Source organism: Geotrypetes seraphini, chromosome 3 (genome assembly GCF_902459505.1).
Source record: "Geotrypetes seraphini chromosome 3, aGeoSer1.1, whole genome shotgun sequence".
In the NCBI taxonomy this organism is placed as follows: Eukaryota; Metazoa; Chordata; class Amphibia; order Gymnophiona; family Dermophiidae; genus Geotrypetes; species Geotrypetes seraphini.
Window position 1 is genome coordinate 169,609,151 of NC_047086.1, and position 15,823 is coordinate 169,624,973.

General features: G+C 44.2%; 1 protein-coding gene and 2 non-coding genes across 6 annotated transcripts in view; all 3 read right to left on the reverse strand.

Annotated features, from left to right (window-relative positions):
- Nucleotides 1–5,439: 5,439 nt before the first annotated feature.
- The window catches only part of RPS12 (ribosomal protein S12), a 28,580-nt gene continuing 18,196 nt past the window's right edge, over nt 5,440–15,823 (reverse strand). For all 4 annotated transcript variants that reach the window (XM_033939015.1, XM_033939018.1, XM_033939016.1 and 1 more), the window contains 2 exons: nt 13,629–13,730; nt 5,440–5,534 (listed from right to left, as the gene is read on the reverse strand). In XM_033939015.1, coding sequence (XP_033794906.1) covers nt 5,472–5,534; nt 13,629–13,730 — 165 coding nt within the window. In that variant the 3' untranslated portion in view covers nt 5,440–5,471. The remainder of the gene's footprint in view (nt 5,535–13,628; nt 13,731–15,823) is intronic.
- LOC117358347 lies at nt 12,504–12,634 on the reverse strand. The gene has a single exon (XR_004539042.1). It is a non-coding gene; the product is annotated as a small nucleolar RNA SNORA33 (small nucleolar RNA).
- Nucleotides 13,808–13,894, reverse strand: LOC117358348. The gene has a single exon (XR_004539043.1). It is a non-coding gene; the product is annotated as a small nucleolar RNA SNORD100 (small nucleolar RNA).

Consider the following 15,823-nt stretch of genomic DNA (forward strand, 5'->3'; position numbering starts at 1 on the left):
GGTGGGGCCAGACAACTGCGAATAGCAAGGGAGAGCTGTACTAGCAAAATGACTACACTTCTCCCTGTGTATTTGCGGTTTCAGTAATCATGGTTTCGATTATTCACAATTTTTAGCTTGCTGGCTTCTCCCCCCCCCCCCCCCCCAATTACATCAGCTTGCATAGAGAAATCACTGATTCCAAGTGTTTACAGAAAAAAAATTGCTGATTCCCAGCAGTTTGTTCACCGTGTTTTCCTCTCCTTTAGGTACAGGTCAGGTCTCCCACCATGTTATTCGCGGTTTCACCATATTCATAATGGTTTTTAATAGAAAACAGCAAATAACATATAAAAAAGTTATTCACAGTTTTTCAGTATTTGCGGTTCTGTTAATCCCCTATCACAGCGAATACAGAGGGAGAAGTGTAAGCACTAGTCTGTCATGGAACATGTAAGTGGCATAGTGCATACATGCAAGGGAGACTGTCACATAGGCATTGGAGACACAGGCACCAAAAAACACTCCTCACTCTCCCAGATGAGGCCAAAGCCATCGAGGGGAGGGGGGGGGGGGTGCAGGGCTATCAGCTGCATACATGCAACATACCTTGTAGATGGCAAGAACCATGGGTGGGACAGCTCCTCGGAAGAGGCAAGACCTGTTCCTGCCTCTCCAATCTACGCGGGAGCTTATGAGAAGGCTCTGCCGAAATGACAGTTTCCGGACAAAGAAAAGCTGGCTGATAAAGGGTAAAGGCACTGAAGAGGCCTGAAAAAGCAAAGCCACAGTAAGGGAATTTCCAGAAAAGCCCAATGTACCAGTAAGGGAATTCCCAGCACCATCAGCAATGAGGAAACCACAGGCCTCCCCACCACCCTTGAGCCAGTCCACTCCAAAACTAATGAGGGTTCCTCTTCCAGCTGCGAGCAAAAACAACAAATGCCGGCCGCATTAATTTTCCGACAGGTACACTCTGCTCACTTCTTTAGCTTGAAAGAAGTATGCATATTAACTGTGAGCCAGGCAAAATGAAACCAGGTGAATGGAACCGGCACAGAAAGCACTGTCTCGGGACTGTTTTTTTTTTTTTGTTTTAAAGTAAAAAGGTGTAAACCCCACAGGCGCTCAAAATTGTAGTCTTTGCCTAACCGTGGCAAGACTTACAGTTGAAATTCCTCTAAAGAATGCAAACTCCCCCCCCCCCCACCCCAAGGTGGTAATGGTCCCACAGGACCCCAGCTCAGTCCGACCAGAAATAGGGACAGACAAAAAGGGCACCTTTCCAACAGACCCTGCTAAGGCCTAAATTTAAAAGACTGCACAGGCTTACCACTCCACCTGCTGGAGACTGATTCTATGAGGGACTGTACAGCCCACTTGTACTATAAGAATTCAGTGTACTCTATTCTCAGTCTGCACCTGCTGGCAGAGGAGCTTAAACCCGTCTGTGCCAATCTGGAAAGATGAATAAAGAATTGGGAGTTGCTACCGACAAGGGTCTTAATGACAGTTGACTAGAATACTGTATAAAGTTTGATTATTATATCACTACAGACATTTGATATTGCAGAAGTGTAAGGAGTACCTTGGGGCAAGTTTGGTAAGTCTGTGGGATCAGTCATTTACAGCAATTTTCCAAAGAATTAGTGTTGTTACAGGAGCTGAAAGCAAGTTGCCTGTACAAGTTGAAAGTGCAATGATGTCCCTGAAAAATCCAAAACAGGGTACCTCCTGGGACAGTTTGGCAGAACACTTAAAATGAACTGGTTTAAAATTTATGGACATTAAAGCGATTGTTTTGACTTTTCATTGCAGTTATCAAGGTTGGAGTTTTTTAAATTCCTTTTTCACAAGTATATTTTTCACAGTAAGTGAAGGCACTTGAAAAAAAAAAATAAAAAGACAGAAATTCAATGATCCTTAATTAATGTTAGTTAAATAGAGCTTTCATAGGCTGTTTGTCAGCTTTATTGGATGCTGGTAAATCTGTGTATAAACAAGCACCTAAGAGCACTTGTTTATACAGATTTAATTTTTATTATAGATGAAGAACACTTATCTGGTACCACTTACTATGGTGTGCAGGTACACATCACAGAGACTTGTATGTTCCGATAGCATGTTTATGATTGAGAATAATTGTTAAGTATTGCATTGCCCACTGTTGAATGCAAGATAGTGGGCTAGATTACTGTTCTTCAACTGCTGGTCCGCAAAAAAATGTTACTGGTCCATGAAGGATTTGGGTCCCCGCCGCAACAAAAGGTGCCAGTGTCAGCTGACTTGCAACTTCCTGTTGCCGTCGCTATGCCGGGACTCCTGCCCCATATGGCTCCTGCCTTTGTCTCCGCACCCCCAGACCAGAAGCAGCAATTCTGTGCGCTTTTAACTTCGGCACACAGCTGCCCCTAAGCAGTAGAATCTATTGGTATCTTGGGAAAGGTCTTAAATTGGTTTCAAGGATTTTGGGGTAACAGATCATAGCAGGTGTTTAAGGATGACATCCTTTCTTATCGTTGGAAAAACCAATGTGGGGTTCGCCTTTATCCCACACTTTAATATCTACTTGGCTTCACTGGGAAATCTCTTGCACAATTGCAATCTTAAAATTTTACATTTAAGTGGATATTACAATAATTATACCACTAATTTGTCTGACAGTAGAGATCATAAATTTTTTTAGTGACCATCCTGAATCAGATCGAGTGTTGCATGGTTGCTTTTAAATTGAAACTAAATCCAGAAAAAACTACATTTTTTCTTGCAACCCCCAATGACGAGATTAAAGAAACATCGATTCACTTGAATGGCCTTGACTGTACTATAGAACAGTCTATAAAAATATTGGGAGTGACTACAGATAAACATCTCACTTTAGAACATCATACTGATCTATTATTGAAGAAATGCTTTGCTGTGCTCTGGAAACTTCGCACTATTAAGAAATACTTTGATGAAGCTTCATTCTGTCTGTTAGTGCAGTCATCCGTTTTAAGTATTCTTGATTGTTGATTCTTGACAGCTAGAAGGGCTCGGGTCTCAGAAACGGAGCCTACGCGCAGCAGTGACAATCACAAACTGAGGAAAATCAGCGTAGTACAATCGCTCCAACTCCAATCATTGACCCACATACAGATTTTTTTAAAGCAATTTTTCAAAAAGCAATTAAAACAGCTAACCCACAACCGGGTTGCAGAAAAGAAGTGCAAGCCAGAAACTAAAAAATAAGCAACCAAACTACTTAGCTTTTATGGCTGACTTTGCTGATTTGTCTTTTTAGAAGAGTGCAGTCACTAGTGTAGATTTGCCGACGCGGCCAGCGTTTCGCGGAAATAATTAATCAAAAGCATCCGCTGCGTCAGGGCCACCAGGACGTACAAAAAGTCAAGGCTTCATTCCTGGTGGCCACAGTCCAGGTATTGTTGATAGCCACTGATTAGCTCTGTTGTGCCGCTCCAATTGATCAGTATTCTTCACTTTCGGGTTTGCCTGGCGCATGCACACAAGAGCTGAGCTAACTGTACAAAAAATCTGTATGTGGGTCAATGATTGGAGTTGGAGCGATTGTACTACGCTGATTTTCCTCAGTTTGTGATTGTCACTGCTGCGCGTAGGCTCCGTTTCTGAGACCCGAGCCCTTCTAGCTGTCTGGGCTTATATTTAGAAGTGTATGGCTGGGTAATAGCAGTATTTACACTGGTTCTCTATGATATATATATATATATATACTGCTGGGGTATTTTGTTGTTTGTTTTGGCATAAACATCTAGGGCGTGACTGCAATGTTCTAAAACAGCACAATGGTTGCATATGTTAAAAATAGAAATAAATAAAATGAAACCAATAGCATAGAAAATTAAGGAAAAAAACTTTTTACGGTGACAAAGACAGAAAACATTCTTGTGGTAAAAATAGTAATGAAAATACATAAAGAACATAAAAGGGAATATTAGGTGCCATCAACTCGTGTTTGAGTCCTAGCAACTTGGTGATCAAGTTTTCATGGCAGAATACAGAAGTAGATTGTTGGCTCTGCCTTCTGCACAGTATAAATTCGATACTGTTGCATCAAATGTGACCCAACACCTCCAACATTATTCATCTGTTGTTGTCACCAAATGGATGGTACATCATTAGTCTGAATTCACTACTGAAACTTGGGAGGCTCTGCTAGTAGTGAAAACACCAACAGTATAGCTTTCAGCATTTCAAATGCAAGTAAGCCCCAGTGGCATGACAAGCCCATGTACCATGACTGGAGGGAATATAAAAGGTGGAATTTAAGTAAATCATGGACCAAAAGTGAATATAATTGTGACAACCTTGGTATATTCTAAAGAGCCACAATTGGAGAGAACAAGATGCTCAAGATGCACAGATGCTCAAGGCCCAGTCCGGGAAGAGGCAGGATCTTCGGGCACCTCCTGTGGGTTGGTGCTGCGTGCCGTAGCCAGATTGGGGGATGCTAGTTTGCGCAGGGGACGGGTGTTCACAAGGGGGTCGATGCCGGTTCGCTGGGGGGTGGGGGGGGGATGTGGAAGCACACCAGTGGCCTCGGGGGTGGGGGGTTCTTTTTGGGATATGATGGGGTGGGGTGGAACAAATCAAGTGAGTTTCCTTTACTTCCTATGGGGAAACTCGCTTTGATATACGAGTAATTTGGTTTACGAGCATGCTTCTGGAACGAATTATGCTCGTAAACCAAGGTTCCACTGTATTTTCTGTATCAAAACTAGCTTAGTTTTGGGTAGCTAGTTTATCATCATACAGATCACACCAATTCAGAAACGGTCTGCCAACATTTTCTACACCAATTCATTTTAAATTCTTTTTCTTTTGTATTTTTAACAAATGCAATTATAATTGTGCTGTTTTAGAACATTGACTCCACTGCATGCATTTATACCAAAACCTATTGTCACATTATGGTTCGCCAGCTGAGTTTTATCTCAACAGATGGACTTTTGTTACTCAACACTCTTTATGAATTAACAGAAGTATACAATTCTTAGACTCTCTGGTTCTTTCCAACCTCACTGCTTCCCTACTAGTAGCCTATCTAAAAGATTTTGTTCATCCTGGATTGGCCACCATGAGAATGAGCTACTGGGCTTGATGGACCATTGGTCTGACCCAGTAAGGCTATTCTTATGTTCTTAGGACAAAATTATACTGCAAATTTGATGTGTGCATACTAAACATGTCATACAGCAATTTTTTCTCCATTCACTTCCCTTCCACCATGATTACAAATCTAACTACAAAAACAGACCTACCAATCACTTGGTTAAGAACCAATTACTTGGTTAAGAAATCACTTAACCTTTAGAAAGTATGCACCACATTAAGGAACTAAAACTAAATTAAAAGGCTAGTGTACATATACACAAAGAAAAAACCCAAAACACACTTGTATTCCCCCATCTTCCCAATGCCATGACAGGTAATAAAAGAGACTTTAGGCTTAATAGTTTTTATTTTCTACTCATTCATTTCTTGCACTTAAAGTATTCTTCGATGACATCTTTGGCCTGAGACTCTTTGCCATAGTCCTATAAAAAATAAAACATGGTTGATCAGGCTAGGCAAAAATTTTTAAGAAACATGTCAGGTTTACGGTACATTGCATAAAGTTTATAATGAACTGCACAAATCACTAGCTAAATAGCATAAGGCCAAACTTCCATGTAAACTAAATGACTGTGCATACCACAGTAAACCACAAAGTAAGTGGGAGCCACTGTTTCTTTCCAAAAAGCACAGTTACTTACCGTAACAGGTGTTATCCAGGGACAGCAGGCAGATATTCTTGACTGATGGGTGACGGCACCGACGGAGCCCCGGTACGGACAATTTTAGAGTGATTGCACTCTAAGAACTTTAGAAAGTTCTAGCTAGGCCGCACCGCGCGTGCGCGAGTGCCTTCCCGCCCGACAGAGGCGCGCGGTCCCCAGTTAGGATAAGCCAGCTAAGAAGCCAACCCGGGGAGGTGGGAGGGACGCAAGAATATCTGCCTGCTGTCCCTGGATAACACCTGTTACGGTAAGTAACTGTGCTTTATCCCAGGACAAGCAGGCAGCATATTCTTGACTGATGGGTGACCTCCAAGCTAACAAAAAGAGGGATGGAGGGAAGGTTGGCCATTAGGAGAATAAATTTTGTAAAACAGATTGGCCGAAGTGTCCATCCCGCCTGGAGAATGCATCCAGACAATAGTGAGATGTGAAAGTATGAACTGAGGACCAAGTAGCAGCTTTGCAGATTTCCTCAATAGGAGTGGAACGGAGGAAAGCTACAGACGCTGCCATAGCTCTAATTTTGTGGCCCGTGACAGAACCCTCCAGTGTCAGGCCCGACTGAGCATAACAAAAAGAAACGCAAGCAGCAAGCCAATTGGATAGAGTGCGTTTAGATACAGGATGACCCAACTTGTTAGGATCAAAGGACAAAAACAGTTGAGGAGATGATCTGTGAGGTTTGGTGCGATCAAGATAGAACTTCCAACAGCCGTTGGAAACACGCGTCTTCTTAGCTCCGCGGAATTAAGAAAACTGGGGACCGCGCGCCTCTGTCGGGCGGGAAGGCACTCGCGCACGCGCGGTGCGGCCTAGCTAGAACTTTCTAAAGTTCTTAGAGTGCAATCACTCTAAAATTGTCCGTACCGGGGCTCCATCGGTGCCGTCACCCATCAGTCAAGAATATGCTGCCTGCTTGTCCTGGGATAACAGGTGTTATCCAGGGACAGCAGGCAGATATTCTTGACTGATGGGTGACGGCACCGACGGAGCCCCGGTACGGACAATTTTAGAGTGATTGCACTCTAAGAACTTTAGAAAGTTCTAGCTAGGCCGCACCGCGCGTGCGCGAGTGCCTTCCCGCCCGACAGAGGCGCGCGGTCCCCAGTTAGGATAAGCCAGCTAAAGAAGCCAACCCGGGGAGGTGGGAGGGACGCAAGAATATCTGCCTGCTGTCCCTGGATAACACCTGTTACGGTAAGTAACTGTGCTTTATCCCAGGACAAGCAGGCAGCATATTCTTGACTGATGGGTGACCTCCAAGCTAACAAAAAGAGGGATGGAGGGAAGGATGGCCATTAGGAGAATAAATTTTGTAAAACAGATTGGCCGAAGTGTCCATCCCGTCTGGAGAATGCATCCAGACAATAGTGAGATGTAAAAGTATGAACTGAGGACCAAGTAGCAGCCTTGCAGATTTCCTCAATAGGAGTGGAACGGAGGAAAGCTACAGACGTTGCCATAGCTCTAATTTTGTGGCCCGTGACAGAACCTTCCAGTGTCAGGCCCGAATGAGCATAACAAAAAGAAACGCAAGCACCAAGCCAATTGGACAGAGTGCGTTTAGATACAGGATGACCCAACTTGTTAGGATCAAAGGACAAAAACAGTTGAGGAGATGATCTGTGAGGTTTGGTGCGATCAAGATAGTAAGCCAGAGCACGTTTACAATCCAAGGTATGCAAAGCCTGTTCACCTGGATTAGAATGAGGCTTTGGGAAAAAAAACAGGTAGAACGATGGATTGGTTAAGATGAAATTCAGACACAACCTTAGGAAGGAACTTGGGATGTGTACGGAGGACGACCTTATCATGGTGAAAAACCGTGAAAGGTGGATCCGCCACCAGTGCATGGAGCTCACTGACCCTCCTGGCAGAAGTGAGAGCTATTAGAAAGACCACTTTCCAAGTAAGAAATTTGAAATGCGTTGAGGCCAACGGCTCGAAAGGAGGCTTCATTAACGCAGAAAGAACCACATTAAGATCCCATACAACAGGAGGGGCCTTAAGAGGTGGTTTCACATTGAAAAGGCCCTTCATGAACCTTGAAACTAAGGGATGAGCTGAGAGGGGTTTTCCATGAATCGGCTCATGAAAAGCTGCAATGGCACTAAGGTGGACCCTTATCGAAGAGGATTTAAGACCAGAGTCAGATAAGGACAATAGATAGTCCAACACCAGTCCCACTGCTGTAGATATGGGATTATGGTGATGTAACAGGCACCAGGAAGAAAACCGAGACCACTTTTGTTGGTAACATTGAAGAGTAGACGGTTTCCTGGAGGCATCAATAATAGAACGGACAGGCTGAGAAAGGAGAGCATGAGCTGAAGTCAGCCCGAGAGATACCAAGCTGTCAGGTGCAGAGACTGTAAGTTGGGATGAAGAAGCGTTTGCTGATTCTGTGTAAGTAGTGAAGGAAACAGAGGAAGAGGTATGGGTTCCCTGGAACTGAGTTGAAGTAGAAGGGAAAACCAATGCTGTCTGGGCCACCGTGGAGCGATGAGGATCATGGTGACTTGTTCCCTCTTGAGCTTGAATAAGGTGCGCAGCATGAGCGGAAGAGGAGGGAATGCATAAAGGAAGAGATTGGTCCAATCCAGAAGAAATGCATCGGGTTCCAGACGGTGAGGAGAGTAAAGTCTGGAGCAAAACAGGGGCAGTTGATGGTTGTGGGGAGCTGCAAAAAGATCCACCTGAGGAGTGCCCCATTGAGAGAAAATGAACTGGAGAGTCGAGGGGTCGAGAGTCCATTCGTGAGGTTGAAGAATTCTGCTGAGATTGTCTGCTAAGCAATTCTGTTCCCCTTGGATGTAGACTGCTTTCAGGAATAGGTGACGAGCAGTCGCCCATGTCCAAATCCTTTGAGCTTCCCGACATAAAGGACGGGATCCCGTCCCTCCTTGTTTGTTGATGTAATACATTGCAACTTGGTTGTCTGTGCAAATGAGAAGAACCTGAGGAAAAAGGAGATGTTGAAAAGCTTTGAGGGCGTAAAACATCGCTCTGAGTTCCAGGAAATTGATGTGGTGTTTCTTTTCCTGGGCGGTCCAAAACCCCTGAGTTTGGAACTCGTTCAAGTGAGCTCCCCATGCATAGGGGGAGGAATCCGTGGTGATGACCAGTTGATGAGGAGGTAGATGGAACAGTAGACCTCTGGATAGATTTGATGATTTCAACCACCAAAGAAGCGACTGTCGAAGAGACGAGGTCACAGATATGTGTTGTGAACAAGGATCCGTCGCTTGTGACCACTGAGTCGCTAGGGTCCATTGAGGAGTACGCAGGTGGAGACGTGCGAAGGGAGTGACATGTACTGTGGAGGCCATGTGTCCCAAGAGCACCATCATGTGATTTGCAGAGATGGAAGTTTCCTGGAACACCTGCTGACAGAGGTGAAGGATGGTGTGAAGGCGGTTTGGAGGAAGAAACGCCCTCATCCGAACAGTATCCAGAATGGCTCCAATGAATTGAAGTCGCTGAGTTGGAATGAGGTGCGACTTGGGTAGATTGATTTCGAACCCCAACAGTCGAAGGAAGTAAATGGTCTGATTGGTGGCTATGTGTACGGACTGAGGAGAATGAGCCTTGATGAGCCAGACGTCCAGATAAGGGAAGACTTGAAAATTGTGGGAGCGGAGATAAGCTGCGACCACAATCAGACATTTGGTGAATACCCTGGGAGAGGAGGCTAGGCCGAAGGGTAGCACCTTGTATTGGTAATGATGTTGGTTGACAAGAAAGCGAAGATATTGTCTGGACATCAGATGAATTGGAATGCGAGTATACGCCTCCTTGAGATCGAGGGAACATAGCCAGTCTTCCTGAGAGAGAAGAGGGTATAGGGTGGCAAGAGATAACATCTTGAACTTCTCCTTGACCAGACATTTGTTGAGATCTCTGAGATCTAATATTGGTCTGAGATCTCCGGTCTTTTTGGGTACAAGAAAGTACCGGGAATAAAATCCCAGGCCTTGCTGGTCTAGAGGAACTGGTTCGATGGCATTGAGAAGAAGGAGGGATTGAACCTCCTGACCGAGGAGGAGGGACTGAGCCTTGTTGGAAGCAGACTCTTTTGGCAGACTTAACGGTGGAGGAGTCTGAAAGTTTAGGGCGTAGCCGTGAGCGATGATAGCAAGTACCCACTGGTCGGAGGTGATTGCTTCCCATCGAGACAGAAAAACCTGTAGTCGACCCCCTATGGGCTGAGGTAGAGGACATGAGGGAGGAAGACTGGCAATGTTCTGGAGAAGAGAGTCAAAAGGGCTGTGTCGGCTTAGGTTGAACAGCCGGTTTTACAGCAGGCTGTTGTTGTTGACGAGCCTGTTGCTGCTGTTGACGCTGTCTGCGAGGTTGAGGGGGATGAGGCTGAGCCGGTCGAGCAGAAAACCTCCTTTGATATGAAGATTGTTGCCTGAATGGACGAGGAGGAGGAGGTTTCTTCTTGTTTTTCAACAAGGTGTCCCACCTAGTTTCATGGGCGGAGAGCTTTTGTGTAGTGGTATCCATGGACTCCCCAAACAGCTCATCCCCTAGGCAAGGCGCATTGGCAAGCCGGTCCTGATGGTTTACATCCAGGTCTGAGACCCGTAGCCATGCCAACCTTCTCATAGCTACAGAGATAGCAGTAGCTCGTGACGTCAGTTCAAAAGTATCATAAATGGAACGAACCATAAACTTCCTGAGTTGCAAAAGACTAGAGGTACATTGCTGAAAAGCAGGAAGCTTACGGTCCGGAATATACTTCTGAAAAGAGGTCACCTGTTGAATGAGATGTTTCAGGTAAAACGAGAAGTGGAATGCGTAATTACCTGAACGGTTGGCCAGCATGGCATTTTGGTAAAGGCGCTTTCCAAATTTATCCATGGCCTTTCCTTCTCTGCCAGGAGGGACAGAGGCATACACACTGGCTCCTGCAGATTTCTTTAGGGTTGACTCTACCAACAGAGATTCATGGGGAAGTTGGTGCTTGTCAAATCCTGGGATTGGAATCACTTTATACAGAGATTCCAGTTTTCTTTGGGCTCCTGGAATTGTCAAAGGAGTTTCAAGATTCTTATAAAAAGTTTCCCTCAAGATGTCATGGAGGGGTAACTTTAAAAACTCCTTAGGAGGTTGGTCAAAATCCAAAGCATCCAAAAATGCTTTGGATTTTTTAGAGTCAGACTCCAAAGGAATAGACAGGGTGTCTGACATCTCCTTTAAAAATTTTGTGAAGGAGGAGTGCTCTGGCTTAGCAGTAGTATCCTGCACCGATGGTTCATCCTCATCAGATGTGTAATCCTCCTCGGTACCGAGGGGATCATCTGAGTCGTCCCACAAGTCAGGGTCCCGTACCGATTGTAAACGGCCCTGGGAAAGTGGAGTCGATGTCTCAGTATGCTTAGTCTTGCGTACCGATTTACCAGACCGAGTGGAGACGGTACCTGGGGAATGTAGAACGGTATGGGGTTCAGAGAACAGTACCGGTTCCGACACCGTAGGAGTAGCACGCCGTTTTGGTTCCGCTGACAGAACAGGCATGGACAAAGATTTGTGCGGTGCTGAAACAGTCGATGACAGTAAAAGAGGCTGATCGACAGACGGCACCGAAGGCTCAGTCGGTACCGACACTGGAAGGTTCGGAGTCAAGAGAGCCGGGAGCAAGTGTTGGAGTTGCTCCTTAAGTTGGGCCTGGAGGATAGAGGCAATACGCTCATCCAACGTTGGTCCCGATGGCACCGGTACCGGTTTTTTCTTGCTCGGTACCTTCGGTGCCGCTCGACGCTCGGGTGAAGTCGATGCCGAGGCAGTGACTTCAATGGGAGCGGAGCGTTTACGGGGCCGGCGCTCAGTCTGCAGGACTTGGCTCACTGCATGCTCGACTGGCGGGCCTAGAACAGTAGGGGAAGGCTTCTTAGCCGGCTTACCTACAGGAGTCGACACCGGCGATGTATCTTGCGGTGCCGAGGCAGTCGGAGTCGATTTGGAGGAAGTCGTCGACGTCGATACCGGTGCAACTTCCATAGCGGTACCGAAAAGGATCCGCTGCTGAATTTGACGATTTTTTAAAGTTCTTTTTTGTAAAGAACTACAGCGGGTGCAGGTCTCAGCCCTATGGTCCGGACCCAGACACTGGAGGCACCACTTGTGCAGGTCGGAGAGGGAGATAGGGCGTGCACACCGCTGACACTTTTTGAAACCCGGTGACGGGGGCATGAAGGGAAATACTGCTGTAGCAAAATCGAAGCCCGAGGCTTCGATGGTGCCAACAGGCCCCGCCGGGGCAGATCGACAAAAAAAATGAAAAATAAAAAGTTGTTTTTTTTTTTTTACACAAACTGTAAATAAGAAGGAAAGAAATAAAATATGAAGAGAAAAATACGCGCGAGCGGGAAGGCAAGTGAAAAGAGAAAAAACTTCCAACAGCCGTTGGAAACACGCGTCTTCTTAGCTCCGCGGAATTAAGAAAACTGGGGACCGCGCGCCTCTGTCGGGCGGGAAGGCACTCGCGCACGCGCGGTGCGGCCTAGCTAGAACTTTCTAAAGTTCTTAGAGTGCAATCACTCTAAAATTGTCCGTACCGGGGCTCCGTCGGTGCCGTCACCCATCAGTCAAGAATATGCTGCCTGCTTGTCCTGGGATAAGAATCAAGAATACCCTGAAACCAAGCAAAAGTCAAAACATGACCCCCAACGAAGCCTATGAAGTAGATATTTACAAAAACATTTATCAGATCTATGTAATCGATGTAGCCATTTCCAGGAACCTTAACGTGTTTAAGACAGTAAGGCTCGTACAGTGGCTTTGCTTTTGCCAGCTTTTTCCTCAATATCTGCAGAACAATGTTAATTCTGCAGCTACCATTCTACTGGCTTTTGACCTTTATAATTTCATTAGATCATGAGTATTCCTATCCATCTGCACCAGTTACTTCTGTCCCATTTTCAGTAGATAAGGGATATGCTCATATCTTACCTCAGCTTTCAAACCCTTCCCTAACAATGCACCATCAGTCCCAAATGTACCCAGAATGTGCTAACACTTCTCCACTAACAGTGCTAGGCCATTTCAAGGAAGTCTGTTTTCTCTCTCCAATTCCAACACCCATTCCACACATTGCCCATTGTCTAATTCAGTGCATTGCAAACAGTGCCGCGGCACACTAGTCTGCTGCAGCAGATTCCAGGTGTGCTCCGAGACGCTGGCTGACTGCTTACAAGACGTGCCTCTCGTGGCAAGAAGCACCCCCTGTAGGAAGGCAGCTGGTACCGATGACTCTCCTCCTCTCCCCGCACCTCCCTTCCTCCTGGATCCCCCAAAGGTGAATTGACAGGTTCAGAATTGCAGCCGGACCTCCCTTGCTCCTGGATCCCCCAAAGGTGAATTGACAGGTTCAGGATTGCAGCCGGAGGGCCTCCATGCAAGCACGGACATCAATGTGATGACACCACCCATGTGTATGACGTTGTTGCATCGATGTCCACGCACTTCCAGGTACCTTCCTGCCGGGGCACCAGGTTTAGTGTGATGCTGGGCCAAAATGTTTATGGGACACTGGTCTAATTCATAGTTACCAAACTACACAAGTCACTGCAGTCATTGAAGTTATCTGGTGTGCTCAAGCTCCCTGAATGTCATATTTTACCATGGTCACTCCATGCAAATTACCCCAAAGCCTTCATAGAAGACAGATGTTAACTATAGTTACAGTCAAAAGTACTGCTGCATGCATGATATGCTAAAGCATTTAAAAGTGTAAGGACTCCCTTACTACCTCACTCAACAGTGATAACATGCATAATACAACTGCCAAGAAAATATGAGGGACCTATTCGGGAATGACCTTGAGAACAAGAAAACTATTCTTACCTTGACAACTACACAACTGCAACCAACTACTTTGCGGGGTTTGCCCTCTCGGTCAATTTTGCAGAGGCCTACCCATTCACCCAGTTTCTTGTTGTCATCAACCTGTTGGAGAATACATGGTTAAATCATCAGGAATAACCATCAGCCGTGAGTACCATAGAGAAAAGAACCACAAAGCAGCTGTACCATCAGAAATATTGGGTAACATTTTGGCAATTCTCTTCATAGTCATCAGTAGAGGGAGCCAAATTATCATCATGTACAGCAAAGGCCTTTTCAATCAGTTCTTGCACTTTAATACTAATAATCCAAATGTCAAATCCCTAGATAAACAATAAGTCCATTTTATTCAAGTGATTTACACTAACAATCCTACTAATAGGCTGATGCTAGAACAAGCATATGTCTAATGAAAACAATGTTAGAGACTATGAACCTCAAATGCCCGCGGTTATTTACCGTTATAACCAGTCTTGGCTAATAACCTATATGCGGGCCATCATCGGACCAAAATGTCTCTTTTTAGTTTTTAATTTTTATCTTTTATATAAACTCTTATTCTTACTCTTTAAATGTATTGCCTCTATGGGCACATCCAAAAATAACTTGTACGGTTTTTTACTTTCGCCCCTGTTGGAGACTCTTATTATCTTCAATATGATAAAAACATAAGAAGTGCCATCTCCAGAACAGATCCTAGGTCTATCAAGTCCGGCGATCCGCACACGCGGAGGCCCCGCCAGGTGTACCCTGGCATAGTTTTAGTCCCCATATCACTCTAAGCTTCTCATAAGGAGATGTGTATCTAGCTTACCCTTACCCCATGTCAGTTTATGCCATTCATAAGGAGATGCACATCTAACTTACCCTTAAATCCTAGAATGGTGGATTCTGCAATTACCTCTTCTGGGAGAGCATTCCAGGTGTCCACCACTTAGCTCGGGTGTGGTTTTCTACCCAGCCGCCAGAATGTAACGTGATGGAAGATCTCCGTTTTGCTCTAAAGCTGTATAAAAAGCTTCTTCAGATGCTGTGAAAGTAAAAAAAAAGTACACGATACATACTAAAATTGTTTAATTAAGATAAAGTTGAGACAAACTAATTCTTGCTATTAGTGAAGACTGTAGGTGGCCACACGAGAATTCCTTATACCAATTCGGTTTAACTTAATTTAATAATATGTATTTCGTGATACTTTTAAGTTAAGTAACATAGTACATTTGATAAAGAAAGGATTTATTATTTTTCAATCAGTTTTCAATATGAGTATAGTTAATTCTCTTATTAAAGGCGACTACGCCATATAAAAATAATTTTTTAAGAGACAAAAATTATTTCTAAATAATACATAGAACTATTTAATTAATTTTTCCGAAACGCACAGCTAACATTCAACATCAACGTGTAAGGTTAGCATCATTTCCGGTGATTGAACACTGGAAATGACAAAAAAAGTCTTCAAAAATAGAATGAAGAGAGCTTTCATCCGTTTGCGTTCCAGAAAGCTTCCTCTAACAGCTAGAATACGCCGAGGTAGCATTAAAAGGTAAGCAAAAAATTTTAATACAAATTATCTTTAGTAAAAGCTTTTATTTGTATAAGTTTTTTGTATATAATATGATCCTGAATAGCTCTGCATCTTTTAAGTTATTTAACTTTAAGGTATCATGAAGTACATATTATGAAATTAAATTAAGTTAAACCGAATTGGTATAAGGAATCCTCGTGCGGCCACCTAGAATCTTCACTAATAGCAAGAATTAGTTTGTCTCAACTTTATCTTAATTAAACAATTTTAGTATGTATCATGTATTTTTTTTTTTTTTTTTTTACTTTCATAGTATCTGAAATTGCATAATACCTGTTTTCTGAAGAAGCTCTTTATACAACTTTAGAGCAAAACGGAGATCTTCCATCACATTACATTCTGGCGGTCGGGTAGAAAACCACACCCGAGCTAAGTATCATATAGACGATAATAAGAGCCTCCAACAGGGGCAAAAGTAAAAAACTGTACAAGCTATTTTTGGATGTGCCCATAGAGGCAATATATTTAAAGATTAAGACTAAGAGTTTACATAAAAGATAAAAATTAAAAACTAAAGAGAGACATTTTGGACAGATGATAGCCGGCATATAAGCTATTAGCCAAGACTGGTTCTAACGGTAAATAACTGCGGGCACTTGAGGTCCAT